The 19,673-nt window shown below is 35.4% G+C and overlaps 1 protein-coding gene across 1 annotated transcript in view; it reads right to left on the reverse strand.

Annotated features, from left to right (window-relative positions):
- Positions 1-18,701, reverse strand: part of FANCL (FA complementation group L) — a 71,473-nt gene extending 52,772 nt beyond the window's left edge. Inside the window, exons 1-5 of the mRNA XM_063077876.1 lie at positions 18,599-18,701; positions 9,756-9,814; positions 7,674-7,734; positions 5,279-5,335; positions 512-612 (exon numbers count right to left, since the gene is read on the reverse strand). Coding sequence (XP_062933946.1) covers positions 512-612; positions 5,279-5,335; positions 7,674-7,734; positions 9,756-9,814; positions 18,599-18,694 — 374 coding nt within the window. The 5' untranslated portion in view covers positions 18,695-18,701. The remainder of the gene's footprint in view (positions 1-511; positions 613-5,278; positions 5,336-7,673; positions 7,735-9,755; positions 9,815-18,598) is intronic.
- Between the last annotated feature and the right edge of the window lie 972 nt (positions 18,702-19,673).

The raw sequence follows: 19,673 nt of genomic DNA on the forward strand, positions 1-19,673 counted from the left end.
ATGATTCTTTCAAACCCTAGTTACTAAAATTCACTACTTGAATTACAAAAGCATTTAAAACGTTTTATATATATATATATACACACACACACACACACATATATATTTAAATTTAGACAGGCTAAATTGTATGTTAACCAAAAACAACTACATATATTTCAAAAATACCGCAATTTTTCCAATTTCTTTGTTTCTAAGCATCACTTTTCAAACACAGATAATTTAGTAACATTTAGAATAATGTACATTCAGTAAACATATTAAGGTAACATCTTACTATGTACATAAAAATGCCATTTTTTCCAAATTATACTTAGCATTTTACTTTGTAGGTCAATTTTTTAGGATGCTATCTTGCCCTTTAATTCATAGCAACAATACGGATCAGATACTCTAATTACAATGAAACCTATGACTAAAAACAGGTATAAAATAAATTGCTAAAATTAGAAATATATTAAATTGAAATTAAACAAAGGTATTTCTAAAACATATTTGAAAATAGACATACTTATCCCAACCAAGAGTTTCTATCTCTTCAATAAGGCTGGAGTAGAACTGGGGAGGAGGAGGAAGTGCACATAGGTCTTGTCTATTCTTTAAAGCAACTTCCTGTTTAAAAGAAAAAAACTTGAATCAGTTGTGGAATGTCAGACAACGAACTGTTAGTACCTGACTACGAAATACAAAACACAATTTCATAATCTTCTTAGTGCCTAACCAAAGTGCCCACTATTTTTATAGAAAATCTAGCTGACTCATTCCCTTTCTCAAGAAAAAGAGATATGCAGAAGTTAAAGGACAGAACTGAAGATGATGTAAAATGTCAATTTTTACACCATGAAAAGAACCTAAGACTTTAATATTCTCCTGGACTAATATGCCTATCAGAAATGGAGGGGGGGGGTTCATCTTCAAGCCTTCACTATCTTTCTACTTCCATGGGTATAATGTTTGATATTAAAAAAGAAAAAAGTGCCTTTAAAGAAAACCCTGAACTCTAAGTACATTGCCTAGATCGACATATATGTATAAACTACATTCTAACAAATAAGAACCCCTCCTTATCACAATAAAGACCTACCTGCTAATTTCTTTCACTGACTTAGACTTACGTTCTGTATTACTCCTCAACCGGGTAAGTCTAAGTATTTTGCCATCCATCTAGCTAGATCACAGTCCCTTTCCCTATTAGGCCCACCTATGATGCCTTTAAAATGGTTTATGTTCCCCCAACCAAAACTAAAATTTACATTTTTTACATGCAATACAAACATCAATTATCTTATTTGTAAAGTAAAAATAAATCTACTAATTACATGTTTATAAGGCTGGGATTATCAAAAGACATTATAAAAAGTAAAGAAAGAAAAGAAAATAATAAATCAGCCACAATAAATAACAAAACCAGATGGGAACAAGTCAAAAAATTATGAACATTTCTGATAAATGCAACGCTCATATAAGGTTGACATTTTTATTCCTTTAAATTTGTGTGTGTGTGTGTACACACACACACACACACACACACATATATATATATATATATATTTTTTTTTCCCCCCCTTTGGACAGCTGGCCAGTACAGGAATCTGAATCCTTGACCTTGGTGTTATACCTTCAAGTATATATTTATTCTATTAGTCCTTATACTTTTTCTTTTAACAAGAATAGGATACTATTAAATTGAGGTCATATTAGAAAGAATAGGTTCTAGGTTCTATGAAAAAGCATTTCAAAATCAGGACTCTTAACTGGAATTACTTCAATCTAGTTCTGAATCTGCTTTAGGATGAAAAAACTATGAAAGATTCATAAAGCCAAGAATGTCAATATTGATTAATTAGAGAATAAGCTCTTAAAAAACAAGGCATATATGGTCTTTTTTTATGACTGAAATACCTAATATTATCTAAAAATAACCTGATGGTCCACAAAAGTAAATTTCTACTAAGACTATCCTCTACTAGTTACTAAATTAAATGAGTTAATATAGTTCCTATAGTTTAACAGCTACACAGAGTATTTCTTTTGAGATTTCTATTTTTATTCAGAAATAGTAATTACTGCTATCCACAAACATTGAAGGTAAAAATAAAACTGGATAAAAACAAAAAAGTATTTCAATCCTAGGTATACAACATTTGTAAACTCTGCCTTCTACCTCAAGTCAGACAAGTTACTCCTGATGTAGAACCGTAACAGGAAAAAAAGCAAAGGCAGAAAAGCAACATGTTCTTCAGAAACGGCAAAGGTACACAGTAGAAAGGTTTTTACAAACAGAGGCTTTAAACGCTGACTTTAACAGTTCCTAGTTTTGAGGCCTTAGGTTCTCAATGGTTCAACTCTAAAATAACCTACCTCACAGGGTTCTTTTAAAGTAAAGGTAATTTTTATTTATTCAGTATATACTGAACTCCCACTATATGCCTAGTTATTACTAGGAAACTCCATGAGAGATTTACAAAATTTCCTGAATAAATTCAACAACTATTGATTTCATTTGGGCATCATTTTCAATATGGTGATTATATTATAGAAACCCTTTTACTAACAACACAGCTTAAGAAATAAACTAATAATTCTTACATTTTTAGGTACACTATCTTAAATGAGTAATGAAATCACCAGCTTGGTTCATAATTTCTAACGAAAACTAAAATATAGGATCTTGTTTTTATTCAGAATTGCAATAACTAATGTACTAAATAGAATATTGTAAATCAGAGAGCAATCTCAATATTTTACTTTAGTTTTAAACTAATGTGGTTCTTCAAAATTAAATGACCAACAGAGCTGTGACTTATAACCTAATAAAGTTATTCTCAGTAATAAGAGCGTAATGGGACATGGTATATATATAGTTTTACTCCATCTCCCTTAGTCCTTATATTTGTCAAGCTTACTAAAATTACAATAAAAAGATAAAAGAAAATTTTTAAACTTTTCTCCAGTGTCAAAGGGATGCCAAACATGCTTCATTTCTTCACCCTACCTTTTTTAAGATTATATTATGGCATTTGATGAAATTTATAATTTTGACAAACTTTATTAAGGTTTATAAATTCATAAATTAAAATTTAAACTTGAGAAATTGATTCTAAACTCTTTATTCCAAACATTTTATTAAAGCCCTACCTCAAAGGATTGTTATGAGAATTAAAAAAAGGACTCAGAAAAAGATCAAGCAATTAAGCTCTCAGTATGTGGTACCTGCTGCTAAGAATAAAAACGTCTCAAAAAGAATCACAAAGAAATATCAAATTGCTTTCAGTTGTTAGTAGCGATATTGGTATTTTAATTTTGATATAAACAAATATATAAATATATAGATAGGAAAAGTATAAGTAAAACATAACAAGCAAAACATAACAAAAAAATAGAGTAAAAGAGATACAAGTATAAGAAGCAAAGAAGTAAAAACCTGATAATGCCAAATTTGAAATGGAAATATCAATATGAACTCATGATTAATTATACTCTTTCTAAAAAGTATTTTCTCCTAACTGTCCACTGAAAAGTCCTAGAAATTAAACACTCCAGTTTCCAGACTATGACATGCAAATACCATTTCCCAGAAAGATATCATGGCTCTTTGGAGAAATGGCTGATTACAGCTCTGGAACAGGATGAATAAATGAGCCTGGGACAACTGGTGTCAGAAAGCAAAGAAGCTTGGGTTATATTAAAAGAACTCAGGAACCAACATGAAGGGGCTTATGCTGACCAAAAATGGGATAATTTAAGCATCAAAAAGAAAATGACCACAATGGATTAAACTTAATCAAATATGCAAAAATCCATGAGTTTATAATACTACTAAAAAAAAATCTTTAGTTCCCTGTGACAGTTGCTCAGTACCAACTCATTGTTCTATAAATTGACTTTTTAAAAAAAGAGAAAAAAAATAAGCACTTATCGTATCTGTCCAGTATGATCTGTACCTCAAATTAACTAATATGGGGAAGTTATGTTCTATAGAAGATTTTCAATAAATGCAAATGATGGTATTTTAAAAATCACCATTTGTCAACCCTAATGAAATAGTGGATGTAGGCAATGATTATCACTGGATACTAAAATCACTGGGTGATAGGCTGATGAGAAACTTTACATTGAGTGAATCTAAACCTATGGATTAATCTTAACTTTACTAAAAGAGGAACTATCAGACATCATGTGACTCCTGATACAATAACACATACAGAACACCAAGTATTCGTATCACAACAAATGAATCCAAATCTGCTGAGACCTCCAGATCTAACTGCCAGATATCGAAGAAGGTAAAAGAATATGTTCTAAGATACCAGGAATATCTAACAAACGAAATCCAGAATGTGGGAGATTTTATAGTACACATAATTTGGTTTAATCTAACAAGCAGATGGCATGGGGAAAAAAAGGTGGGGTGAAGAGTAGATGCTCTTATAATTGAACTATCTTTTTGTCTTATATAAGACTGAAGATACGTATCAACTAAATACAATGTGTGGACCTTGTCTGGATACTGATACAAACAAAGCAGTTATAAGAAATTATCATTAACTTCATTGGGGTTATAATACGTTATTTAAAAACAAACAAAAAGCACTCAGCTGTTAGAGATATACACTGACAAATTTATGGAGGAATGGACAAAAGATCCAAGATTTCCTTTAAAATACTCCAGTCCCTTTCCTTCAAAAAGGTAGGAGACGAAATATGATTGGCAAAATGTTGAAGTTAGGACATGGGACCATGAATATTCATTATAATCTTCCCTCTTCTTTTGTTTATGTTGAAAACTTGGGTCATAAAATATTTAAGAAAATAATAAAATGTCTATAGGATAAACTAATCAAGCATTTAAAGCAAAATTGATTAACTAAACAACTACTGTTATATAACTGTATATATATGTAATGAAGCCTAACAAGTTTTTCAGAAATCTACAGCTATATACAAAATTATTTATATACCATATTATATCTTAATCTCTCCTTAGATGTTAAATTCTCTGACAGACCAGGCATGCATTTTATTTCTTCACCACCTGCCCAACACTAGCATCAAGGTAGGTACCCAGTCTGTAATACAACCAAACTGGTTCCTATACACAGTTATGTTCCTCATGCAGTTTAAGTAAACTACCATCCACACCTATGCACACAACAAAATATTAAATGACTAGAAGTTGAGAAGTTTTAAATTCTAGTAATGTTAGTTTTTAAAGGAATTACAGGAAAAAATCAAGACTTATAGAATATGGTAACAGTGTTAGAAAAAAAATCCTTACCAAAACCATCTTCAACTCCATCATAAAGCTCACTAGATCAGGAGAGTGCTGCATTCTCTAGATCAAAAAATTTCTAATTAATTTCATTTATATAATGAATATTCTATTCACTGAAATTAAATATAAGCCCAAGTGAATGTGAAAAAAATACTAGCTATATCTACATCTTAAAGTATAAGAAGTAAAGTAGTAGTCATCATCTACTATTCCTACCAGTTTAATTTTAAAAGAGTAATGAAAGCCCTCAAATCTGTTATTTTGGTGAGATATATTGAATTGTGTAAGAATGTCACTTAAAACTTCACATGTCTCTCTTTACTGCCATATTTAGCAAACCACATCATTATTTAAAATAAGTAGTAGTGGTATGGCAGTGATATGAGTGGGAAGAGGAGTATAAAGTATAAAAACCAGGCAAATCTTCACAATTTTAAAAATCTCGTGAGCAATGAATTAACAATTATTATTGTCTATTTTTATCTTTATTTTTTCCTTGACCTTAAAGACTCCTTATAGTTGTTATTTTTGTCCTTTCCCAACTAACCCATATTAATTCAAAAGGAGATAATCATTCAATAAAGTAAAATCTGTTATAATAAAATAGCAAAAAGGAAATGACCCCTAAAGTAGAACGAATGTTTAACAGTTATGGCTTTGTTTCCTAGAAGTCCTACATTCTTAAAATAAAATAACTATAAAATTAAAAGGAATCAAAAAAATTCTCAAGTTTTACATTGTTTTCTTAGATAGAACTCTATACATCGTTTGTCTGCTTGAAACCAAAATATTGTGTTTTTGTTACTTTTTATGATGCACTGCACTAAGACCACACAGTTCTGAACAAAGTTAATATGTGAGTTTGTTCACTCTTTTCAGATGAGAAAAATAAGAATCTAAAATATTTCAATTATGCATGAAGATATATGATTCACATCTTAACATAGCTTTGAGTGGGAGCATGTTCGCAGAACAAATCTTTGACTATCACATCTATATAGTATGTTTCCCTTTAGTTTACTACAGATGAATAATAAATTATAGCAAGGGTTTGCAAACTACAGCCCAGAGGCTAAATCCAGCTCAATACCTGTTTTTTACAAAGTTTTATTGGACTGCATCCACACCCATTAATTTACCTTTTGTCTATGGTTGCTTTGGCAAAGGGAGGAACTGAGTAATGTTGCAACAGAAACATAGAGCCCACTAAGCCTGAAAAATTTACTATCTGGTCCTTTAGAGAAAAAGTTTGCTGACCCGCTGGCCTATATTTACTAAGATTAAAAATGATAAAATGGAAGAATTGTGATATTTACCTGGACTTTGGAATAAATCAAAAATTCAAACTAATATAGGTTCTACCTGACTAACTGGAGGGCCTGGAACTTTTCCTAGGAACCCCATCAGTTTCTAGAACCAAGTAATTTCTAGGAACCCTCTTGGTAAATTGTTGGAGAAAAACAGTTATAGATCTTATCATTATACTTAGTCTTTATTATCAAATTTTTTTCAGACTTTAAATATCTCAATAGACACATTTCTTAAACTTTATCATACAATATAAATCATCACAGAGATTGGGGGGCAGTGGAGAGAAAGAGAAATAATTTAAGCATACCCTTTAAAAACCTGCTGTAATTATGACGCCAACATGACAGCCTACATTCTACAAATCAAATAGGTTATCTCTTACATTTCTTTGTGAATCAGTAACTATGTGAAAATGACTGTCATTGTCACTTAACATAGATAATACCTGCCTTTAAGATAGAGAAAACACAGGAAATCAGAAAAAACATTTATTTTTCTAAAAGAGGCATATCACTATTTTCAGTTGCCTCAGTAACAGTGATTTTTTTTTTTTTTTTTTAAGTTTCTCTTGTCTTTAAAGGAATTTTCAGGTAGAGGAACCTAAACGTTAAGAATAACTAAGTTAATCCTGCCTATACCTCACCTAAGCTGTCTTTATCTCCTCTCATTATGCAAGTACACATGATTTCCACCACACCTTTTCTGTTGCTAATCTAGAGCTAAAATCCCATTTTTACCACAGGTATCCTACAGCTCTTAATGGGTCTGTATTTTTTTTTTTTCCCCTACCACCACCATTCAGTCTCAACAGAAAAATCACTCACGAAGTGATGGATATGGTTAAGGGTGAATGCATTTAAAGAACCTAAAGTTTCATGGATGAAGATCTGCTGAGGATTCTGAGACAGGAAACACTTCATATACTGTATGAATCCTTAAAATACTTGAGGGATAGAGATGAAACCTACAAAACTCAGCAACTATGAAACCATTTTGTTACAACATTCTGCAAAGCAGGTCTTTAAAGAAGAGTAAATTTGGTAATTTCTTATCCTCTCTTAAAACATAAACCTTTTCAAGGACTTACCTGTTGGACTATTTGATGATATCCATTAAGTATTGTTTTCAGCTGCCAACTACATAGTAATCTAAAATTTTAATGGGACAACATGGTTTATTCATTTGTTCAGAATTAAAAGGAAAACCTTATTTGTATGCTAACACAAACATGCACATACATATAAAAGAATGACAAACATAATTCTGACAAGTTAATAAAATTTTATCACTGACACTGTTGAAAGCCTTGTCATCAAACTGTCAGTACTAATTTCATTTCTAAATATAAATAACTGCAATCACTACATGACATGCAAACAGGTCATCTGTTTTTGTTTTTTTTTTTAACTTTAACATATCCAAAGCAAAGTTCTCTATTGAAATAAATTTTACTCCAAGGTATGTTAAACAAAACCAAGCATATATAGCAATATAATCTTCTTCACATTCCAGATTAATAAAACTAAAAGTCCATACCAGCCAGCCACCAAAAAAATAACAACAACAATAATAATAATGATAATAATAAAACCAAAAGGATACATACATTTAATTGTGTAAGTAGCGATAAGTTAACGTTCATCCACCTACTGGCTCACCTCAGCTGTGCTCTCAACACTGCTAGGTACGCAACTCTAAGAAATTACTTTTACTCACCTGGAAGTAGGAAGCCTGAATTTTCCCAACGATGACCTTTTCAAACCATCCTAACTCGCTCCACTCTTGGTCTGCTACCCCTCACACACACCCCTATACCCTCTCTTAATGGCAGAGTAGTGCATTCAACTGTCCATGGGTAACCCCTCTCCAAATGTGCTTTCCATCCCTTACCACCAACTTGGTAACTTCAGTTCATTAATCATCCCTTTACTGTGGATTCCTTAACTTATTTTCTACTAATTTTTGTCCTTAATGAATTAACTTGCTCAAAAAACATCATAACTCATCTATGAGTGCACCCCTTACTCTAGTTACTCCTTTTCTTCAAAGTAGTTTATACTGTTTCCATTTCTTTCTACCCACTAGTCCAGTCCAAAACCCAACACAACCTGGCTTCTACCAGTGCACAAAACCTATTCATATCCAACCAGATCTCTTTGCAACAGTCAGCACTGTTAACCAGTTCCTCCGAAAGCCTCTCTTTATTTGGCTTCTGAGACACTACTGACCAAATTTTCATCTTACTTTTCTGGTCAATCCTTAGTCATCCTCTAAGTTCCTCTTTAGTTACTAGTCCATTAAATGTTGGTATGCCCTTGAGATCCTGTCACTGGCCTTCTCTTTTCACCCCACAGACACTGGCACTGGAAAGTCTATTCACACTCAGGGCACTAAATCCCTACTAGGATTTCCACATACATCTCCCCTCCAAGTCTCACACTCAAATTCTATACCAATACACTGCCTTCCTACTAAATAACTCCTCTTGATATTTCACATCCAATATGCCTTAAAACAATCTCCCTTCCACTTGTCCATCTGTGACCTCTTCTCTAGCTTAGTGACCTGAGGCAGGAACCTGAAAAGCATTCTCCACTCCTTTTTCTCTCCTCCACTTCCAATCAGCCACAAAATCTTCTGGATTCTACTCAAAAATATCTTTTGATTCCTTTTTGTCTGCTCCATTCCAGAGATATTTAGAAGCAAATTGAGATTTTGGGTGGTACCTAAATTTCCAGTCTCATCTCCTGACTAGTTGTCTCTACCAGTTAATGTTGGTACCTAATTTATATTAGGACTGAACTAGTGTGGGTCATCCCATAGAATGAATATGCCCACAAATAATATCAGTCAAAAGTTGGGGAAAAAGTATTATAATCCTCTTATATTCTCTCTTCATACTCCTATTCAGCACCTGTTAGTAAAGTATACACAACTGCTGTTTACTGCTTTAAATGGAAAAAAAAAAAAAAATGAAGAATTAATGTGTTACCATTGAAAAGTACTTCAGTACCAGGAAAAATTATTTATAAATGCCACAATAAGTTTGGAAAAAATGCTTCTAGTTGACTAATGAGCATTTTAGGCAAAACTCTAGAAATAATCATTTTTTACCAGATTAACTGCACATCCCACCAAGATGCATGTATATAACTAAATACCATATCACCTTGCATTCTTCAGTTGCAAATCTTCAGGCAACAGTATTCTAAGGTGGAAGTCTCTTCCCTGTGGAAAATATTGAAAAGGTTCAATCAAATTTCCATCTTTCACTTAATTCTAACAGATGTTAAACATAAAGTCATACTGAAAAAACAGTATTTTCCTTTCTTTTCTAAAAGGCATCAAATTTATCCAAATCCTCATACTTGTCAAAATACAAGCAATAAAATATTATATTTGAGGAAAAAATAACTCAAAAATGTCTGTCAGGAACTTTGTAATTACTGGAAAATCAAAACACTCAGATGGGACTTTGTTTTTAAAGAGAAAGTCACTCATAAACACAGGAAATACTATGAAATTGTTAACCCAGACATACAAAAGAAATTTAAATGTTATTTCTTAAAAAACAAATTTATGAAAAAGGAAATTCCTTCCAATTGCTTTGATTACCCAAGAAAAAAATCACAATGTAAAATAAGAATACATAATGCATTACAGGTTTCATGTTTTCTACTTTCTAAATTTTAACAAAATGAATATATATTTAGAGGGCTAGCCAGTTACTGCAGTCGATTAGAGCACAGCCTTGTAACACTAAGTTCATAAGTTCAGATCACCAAATGGGCCAGCCACAAAGAAAAAAAAAGAAAGAAAGAAAACATTTATTTATACAATCTAAATATACAGACATAAGAGAAATATTTTCATAAATCAGAGTATATTTAATACTCCCACACTAGTGGATCTTTAATAAATAAAATGAGTAACATGTCAAGTTCTTTATTTTAATCTAAATATTCACGATTGCATTTGAATATATGGAATTTTATTCAAGTCTTTCTAAGGAAAGAAAAGACTTCTGAGAAATATATTCAGTTTTACTTTCTTGAGAAAGTGAATGGGTAAGCAGTTTAAACTTTGTAACTTAAATAGGATAATACACATGAAATCTGAGCAGAAACAAGCAGAAAAAGACAAACAGAAATGTAATCTTTTACTCCAACAGTATAAAATGAAAAAGAGTAATAAAATTCTCGAAAAACAATTACCATGTGGAATTTCAGCACAGTCTCCCTCAAAGCAGTTTCAAAAACAGAGGAACACAATTAAATGTACCCCATAACCTTTACTTTCATGGTGATATTACAGTTCTGACTTTCATTACATTTAAATGTCCTTTAAAAAAATGAAAAAAATGTACTACTGACCTTTTCAAAAGGTCAAGTAACAATAATTCACTATTTCATTAAAGCACTAAAAGATATTATGTAGTAACTTTAACCTAACTTTATAGACTTCCCACACATAGGTGTAAGAACAATCTGGAACTCAGTTTACATGAAAAATGGTAAAAACTAATCTATTGTAGAAATTTATACTGTTAGCTGAAAGAATAAAATTCCAAAGTCCCTTATTTGCAAAACCCAGCCATTTTAAAAGGTTAAACACCATGTCACATGCCACAATACTTTTCTTGATTCAAGAAAATGTCCATAATTAGCTTTGTGTAGTTAAAGTATCTAAACAATATTAATTGTTCTTGAGAAGCAGATTTTCCAGGCTTGCAGGGAACAAAAGTACTGACAGTTGCCTAAACCGGAATCTCCCCACACATCCTCCAAAAAAACTATATAGACTAATATTTAGAACAAATAAAACCAAAAAATCCCATGTTTTCAGCCAGAGGATAGAGAACACTACAAAACTTCAAGTTATCTTTAGGAAGAAAAATATAAACCACTTTCCAATAGATCCCACTGTGGGGCTCCCGCAGCAAGTCCAAGGAAGTTCAGGAAAAAATACATGAAGAGGGAAGGGGGAGATTGCACTAAGTGCAAAAATTTTAATAAAGAATTTTGGTAGATCACAGCACTGCACTACAAGGAGGAGACTTCTTGTGAATACAGGCCTTGCAAAAGAATACTGTAGGGGTAGAAGATAGTACAAAGGCAAGAAGAGACAACTTTTGAAAACTGGGTGTTAGGAGAAAAAGAAATAAGACTGGGAAACTCAGGCTCTTATATGAGAAAATAAAAATACACAACTCCTCCCCCCCAGCACTCCTCAAAAAAACATCTATTAAATAAATTGCACTCTGCTTCAACAACAGAAAAGGGCATTCTTGAACCAGGACTTATATAAACTATGGCAAATATACAAAACGTTCACAAATACAAACATATTTTCTTTATCAATGAAAAGCTACTATGAAACAAAAACAGAAATTAGAATCAAAGCATTTCAGGTGATGACAGCCCCATGTGAACAAAACAAAAACCATAAACAAATTATAATACTGAATCAAATATCTTTAGGTGAGCATTTGTACAGAGATTCAGAAATTCAAAAACTAAGACCAAAAATTTTAAAAAGAAAAAAAAAGGAAGAAATGAATGAGCTGATGCTGACTGAACTCAGGGAGGAAAATTTTTTAAAAAGACAAAATTATATTAAAATGGGAAAATAAAAGGTGCCCAAAAGAACAGTGTTAAATACAAATATCATAAAGGGCAAAGAAAAAGCAAGAAAATTATCAAATGAGAAAAAAATTAAAGATGATCAGAGAAAAGTGGTTAAGTGAAAAACAGGTAAAGAAAGTCCTATATACATATAACTGGAGAAACTGAAAAGGAAAACAACATAATAGAAAAGGATATTTAAAATTATAATATAAGCACACTTTCTAGAAATCCACATACAGAGGATAAAGGGACACATGAGAAAAGTGACTCATAATGATCAACTCTGACATATATCTTAATAAACAAATTTTTAAAATAAGGAGTAAGTCCAGAGCTTCTAAGAAAAAGATCAAATAATTTATGGAAAACAGAATAAGATCAGCATCCGACTTCCCAAAGCAAGACAAAAAAACAAAGAATGGAACAGAAATTTTAAGAAACTGAAGAGAACTACTTCTAGCCATGATGGAGTATAACAGGGGCAGGATTTAATCTTCCACCTTAATTTAAAAATTGGGCAAAATACATGAAACAACCTTTCTCAGACATTAAACAATAGGCAGCACAAAACAGTGACCCTTAAAAAAAAGGGAAACAAATGAGAAAATTCCTAAAATTGGGCTAGAGGTCTTACTGCCTAGAGAATTTTCAGGCTGTAAGGTAGGGATGGAAAAACAAACACAGCTTCACATTCTCCCTGACTTGAGAAGAGAGAGGTGCATTAGAGGAGACCAAGACGTGGAATTCACAAGGTACAGTACCAAACATGAGAGAGATACCTGGAGAGAACTGCACACAGAGAAAACTAGAGAAGTTCAGAGGATTACTTGCAAGGAGTCTTCAAGTGAGTACTGCTTGCCAAATGGGTGTGAGAAACCACCTAAAGCTGGGGAACCACAGGAATGGAATATGCAAAACAAACTTGAAGCTCACACAAGGCTAGGCATAGTCATGTTCAACCAGCCAGAGTGGAAAACTTTGTAATACAGGAGCAATTAAATTGAGCACTCAGAAGGATGTTGCCTCACTGTTAGAGCCGAATTAGCCTAGACTAAGGTCTCCTTTTGCTCTGCCTAATAAAGCTTAAAAGTAAAATCGAAAGCATCAAACTGTTTACACATAATTTAACTGCAGCTCACAACAAATCCCAAGAATATTTAGAAAATATAAGTATCTAGCATGCAACTGGTAGAATTCATAATGTCTGGCTTCCAATCAAAAAAAATACCAAACATGCAAAGAAACAACAAAATAAAGTATAGAATAACAATAGCACAAAGGCCAGAAAATGAGAAATGGAAGTACACTGCTCTGAGATTCTTATAAGGCAAGTGGTAGGCTTGAAAACAGATTGCGGTAAGTTAAAGATGCATATTGTAAACATTAAAATAAAAAAAAAAAGAACGAGACAAAATTATATTGCTGATAAATCTATAGCGCATACAAAACAGAATCCTAATATTACTTTAAGGTAGACCATAATAAGTTTAGGATATATACTATAAAGTTTTAAGCAACTACTTACAAAAACAAAAAAACAAACACAGAGATAATAAGCTGACAAAGATGGTCCCCAGCGTCACTCTCTTCCACAAATCAACCAATTTACAACTACAAAAAGGTAACAACAGCCAAGCTGGGGCCACTGGAGCTCAGGGGAAGAGGAGGAGAGATCTATGGAGTGCATGAAAGCAGGAGAAGCCACAATGAGAGAAAGAGAAAACCACTCTGACCATTGCGTGCCATGGCTGCTTTAAGGCTGGAGCTGCAGAGCGCTTGGAGCTGAAGCTGGTAAAAGCCATAGCTGTGCCCTTCAGATGGAGTTGTTTAGGGGCAGCAGGGGAGAAGAGGGCCTTGGTGGCCTCCAGGCCAGCAAGACCACTAATTGGGTTCCCATGGACACACACACAGAAGCAAGGAACCACAACAACTGAAAAAAAGGAGCCACTCAGAGGCCGGTGGGTCATCACAAGGAACTGGCGCATGGCCTGTCCTGTCCCATGGGAAGTTTTTGCAGCACTGGTGGCAGGGGAGACGGGCCCACCAAGGGAACACTGGAGCACAGCAAGGACAGCTGATCTGTACCCCAATCAGCATAGGACCACTCAGAGGAGACTGGTCAGGAATATAGAATTGCATGGGGTGCAGTTTGATAAAGACTCAAGCCCAGCTCAGAGTTTCTACACAATCCAGGTGCACCGGGTCTCTGAAGAGCCGGAAGTACCTATAAAATCAACCACTTAAACTTGAGCTGCACAAATAAGCCTTCCCTAGGGAAGCAGCAGCAGAGCAGAAATTTAGGTAAACCACACAGCTCAAGTACTGGTGCTCACAGGAAGTTCCCCATTTTAGAAGTAAGCAAAGGACAAAAAGTTAGTTCTAGTGCAGGCACACTGCCAGTGCGTCGGGGCCTGCCCGTGGACATGAGGCATGGAGCCAGAGACCAGAACCCCCTCCCACAACTAGGCACACTGCCAGCACCAAGGAACATGCCAAAAACATCACCTCCACGTGGGTGGCCCACCATAGCCACCACAGTAGCCATGGCTGCTGCAAAAGCGGCTAGACGCCACAACCACCATGCAGATGGTCCGCCAGCCACTAGAATGCATTGACACAAGGAGAGTCACCAGAAGAGACCAAAGAAAAGAAGAGGATGTCTCTCTCCACAAAGCCCATTCCAGAGAGACAGAAGCATCTGCTCTATGATAATATTGGACAGATCATCTAGGCAACAAATCAACAGAGTAACCATTACTCTTTCATATTCTTTTTGATTATGTATTGGACTTAGAGACTTGCTTCTAACAAATAAAGCAGAGGTAAATATATGTGACTTCAGAAGCTATGGGATAAAGGACAATCTGCAGCTTTCTGCTTGATCTCTCTACTGTATTACTCACTCAGGGGAAACTAGATGGCATGTTGTGATGACATGACAGTCAAGCAACACTATGGAGGTCCATGTGGTGAAGCCTCCTATCAAGAGAAGAAACAAATTGAGGCCTCTAGCCAATAGCTGTGTGAATGAGCAATCTTGGAAGCAAATCCTCTAACTCTAGTCAAGCCTTTCGATAACCCAAGTCTTGGCAAAGCTTGGGAACTCTCAAATTCCTGATCCACAGATACAGTGAGATAATAAAGGTTTGTTGTTTTAAGCCACTAAAGTTTGGAGTAATTAGTTATGTAGCAAAAGATAACCAATACAAGGAGCATCATTACGGATCCTAAAGACATTAAAAGGATAAGGGAATATTATAAATAACGTTAAGACAATAAATTCAAAAACCTATATGAAATGAACAAACTCCTTGAAGGACACAAACTACCGAAGCTCACTCAAAACGAAAGAGATACTGAAGCTCACTCAAAAGGAAAGAGATACCGTGATAACAGAAAATATACTTTCCTTCTAATCACACATGAATCTTTCACAAAAAAACGATTACATATTAGGTCACAGAAAAGAAGTGTCAATAAGTTCTAAGTTCCAGAGAGCAATTTTTTTTTTATACAAACAACACTGTCTAATCACAATGCAATAAAACTAAAGTAACAAAATTAAAAATCAAAAAGTTCCTTCTCTGAGAAAATTTCTAAAACCTCTATTAAACTCCTGGGTGCAGAGGAACTACAATTTGAAATTACATAACTTCTAAAAAAATGGTAATGATGAAACGCTATATGTCAGCATCTACAGGATGCTGGGGTATGTGTCTGAAAGTTTGATGCCTCAGAATACCACCTTAACCAGGTTATCAAAGTTAACATCACCAATAATGGGAACAGCTGACCTAACGTGCCCCAAGAAGGACACAACACTCTTTTTCTGGTATCCCAGCCAAAAATGCATAACCTGAATGTGATGGTATGAAAATATCAGTCAAACCCAAATTGAGGAACACTATACTTAATAATCAACCTATACTTTTAAAAAAATGTCAAGTTCCTTAAAAACAAAGACAGACTGAGGAACCAGCTCCAGATTAAGAGACACAACTAAATGTAACCTGGGATCTTACAATAGATGGTAGAAGACGGTGTAATAAAATCCACAACCGTACCATTAACAAAATTTGAATATGGACTCTAAGTTAGATAATACTATTATATCACGATCAAATGTCCTGATTTTGATAGTTGTACTGTGGTTCTGTAGGAGTGTGTCCTTGTTCTTATGAAATATACACTAAAGTACTGTATTAGTCAACTTTGTGTTGCTATAACAGAATTACCTGAGACTGGGTAATTTATAAGGAAAAGAGGTTTATTTGGCTTATGATTCTGGTGCAGCTGCATCTGGCATGGGCCTCAGGCTGCTTCTACTCATGGCAGAAAAACAGCAGGCAGCTGGCGGGTACAAGCAGATCACATGGCGAGAGAAAGCAAGAGAGAGATAGAGAGGAGGTGCCAGGGTCCTTTAAACAATCAGCTCTCATGGGAACGAATATTGCGAGAGCTCACTCACTACACCCCTCTTCCCCCAGGGAGAGCATTAATCCATTCATGAGGGATCCGCTCCCATGACTCAGTCAGTTTCCAACACTGCCACACTGGAGATCAAATTTCCACATGAGTTTTGGAGCGGACAACACATCCAAACTCCATCAAGTATTCAGAAATAAAGGTGCACTATGTCTATGACTTAATCTCAAATAATTCAATAAAATACATGCCCACACACATATTCACACTGAGAATGATAAATCAAATGGGGCAAAGGTAAACTGGTGAATCTGGGTTAAGGGTATAATGAAATGCCTTGTATATTCTTTCTACTTTTCTGTAAATATGAAATATAGACAAAACATTTTTACACAATCAAGTGTTTAGGTTAAAGATTTAAATAAACTGCTTTTAAGGCAGGTACAAATTAGAATTGTAGGTACAGCAAGGGTCATAAGAAAATTTCATCTAATCTCAATTCTGATGACTGCACATGCTTTCTAAGAGGCTTTAGCAGATATAGACACATATGATACAAAGTACTTTCCTTAAAGTGCCTAAAACTAGACATAACATGGTTCCTGAAAAAAAATTTAACTTAGTAATACTTTTTCAACTTTTTAAAACTTTGTCTGAAAGTGAATGGCGTTTTTAAGTGGGTGATTCAAGACCAATACTTCCAACTGGGGAAGGAAAAGGTTGACTAACTTTTTTCCATATGTAATAATGAATTTTATCCTCTACTTTCTGTGATGGTCACAGTGAATCTGAAGACACATGGAGAAGCCCAACTGTACTGTCTATAAACTTTCACTAATCATAGCATGTTATGATTAACTCCACACCTTCTAATACTCTTAGGAACAGGTAAAAGTTTCACTTAGCAAGTGAATTTGATAATGCACTCAATATTTGAGAGATGATTATGTTTTGAGGAGACTTCAAACATACGGCAATTCCTAGGACATGGCCCCTAACGTTAAAAAAAAAAAAAAAAAGTGTGTTCTGGTGTATAATGGTCAAGTGAGGAAAAGTCTATACTCAAAATCCTAACCTAAGGTGTCGGAGTGCAACGTAAAGGGGGGCAGAAATCCGAAACTGGAATCATATAGCCTGAGTTTAAGGTATTCTGATGCAATCATGGACAAGTTACTTAAACTCTCTGGTTTCCCATGCCTTGATTTCCTCAACTATAACAATGGGAATAATGATTTTTAAAAACTTGTGCCTCACAGGTCTGAGGATCAAGTGAGATATTGTACTGGAAAGCACCATGTGAACTTCAAAACTCTACAAATGTGTTACTACGTTAAATGTGTTAGTAATAAACTCCGTAAGAGAGCCCACTGGAATCAGCAAAGGTAATTAATTCCGTTGTTGTCAAGATTTCCCACAGAATATGGCAACTGGAGGTGCACAAGTATACAGGACTTGGCAAAGGGCCAAAATGAAGTTTTCCTCCAAAATGTTCCTTCTACAGGAAACACGAATATAATTCGCTCAGATTCTCCTGTGAACTGCCACCAACATCCGTGGGGGTGGAAGGTGTTAGAATCGGGGTAGGCCAAAATTTACACCCCCACCCACCCCCCACAAAAAAAAAGTTAACTGCGAAGCAGACGCTCAACTAGGACGGAGGCAAAACTCTGTGCGGAGGGGGCGTGGCCCGGCCCCGGCCCCGCCCCCCGCCGCGCGCACCTCCCCGCGCCCCATCCCGCGCTGCGACCCCGGCCCTGCGTGGGGACTACAGCGAGGGACGCGTTACTAGCAGCAGCGGCGGCGGTTCCCAATCCTCCGGGCTCCTGTGAGCCGTTACGCGCCGCCCCTCTCAATCCCCACCAGTCCAGGCTCCTGTCCGCCTGTCCCAGGCTTCCACGGGCCGGGCTGCGCCCCGCGAGGGAGGCCTCTCTTAGCGAGAAGGCAACAACCGGGCGGGTACCTGAGCCGAGATGAATCCCTCATACACGGTTTTCGCTCGGTTCTGAGGCAGAAGCAGCGGGAACTGGCGCAACAGGCTCGCATCCGTTACCGCCATGGCTTCTCGTCCCGAGAGCCGCAAGGAGGATCCGAGCTGGCCCGGCCGCGCACATGCGCAGTCCCGCTTGCGCCTGGACGCCGAGGGGCGGAGACCCGGGCCTTGGCGGGAAGAGCCTCGAGGGTTCCGTGGACGGAAAAGTAAGTCTTTTGCTGAGCGGACCATCCGCGCTCAGCAGGTCTAACTGGATCATTCCATGCTTGGTTGTTTTGATCATTCTACCCTCTTGGTGGTTTTGTTTGATTTTATTGAAAGACTGCTACAACTTTGTGGTCGCATTTCTTCCAGCATAAGATGGTTTTACAGTCTAGGTGTTGTGCCACTTCTACCTTCAACCTGACTCTTCTTCGCAATTGCTCTCACTCTGCAGAGTCTCCTGTGTGCCTTCAGCATACTGAATAGCGTATTATTCTGTATATAATAATATGTATTAGGATACATTTAATATATCTTATGCAATATATTAGTTCTATGGATTACCAAATTTAATCAGATATTATATTCAAGAGGCAAATAATAAGCATTCATCAAAACTGAAGTCAACGCTGGACCCCGTGTACTGTGCTCAAAAATTTGTAAGGCAAAACATGCGGGAAAGTTGCTGATGGACTTGATGAACTTAATTTTTTCTCTGATAACTATTCCTGTCCATATTTCTAATTTAGGAGTGGTATTCGTTCCACTTTACTAGGGTTTACTTAATAAGAAACATTAATATTTACCGTATAATAGTTTGCTGTTAACCCTCTTCTATAGTTTAAATGTTCAGCTTTGTCCCAGGTGTTTCTTCTCCCAGTTCCCATCAATAATGGAAGAAGATAGGATGCCTACCATTAACATTAATGAGATTAGTAAGGGAGAAATTGCTTGAATCTACTGAGAAGAGAGATGAAGGTGGAACCTTGGGAAATGACAAAATTAGGAAGGAGTAGGTATTTCAAATAGTCTTCAAAAAGACTGGAAAAAGAGACAATATTAT

The sequence above is a fragment of the Cynocephalus volans genome, chromosome 14, assembly GCF_027409185.1.
Source record: "Cynocephalus volans isolate mCynVol1 chromosome 14, mCynVol1.pri, whole genome shotgun sequence".
Taxonomy (NCBI): Eukaryota; Metazoa; Chordata; class Mammalia; order Dermoptera; family Cynocephalidae; genus Cynocephalus; species Cynocephalus volans.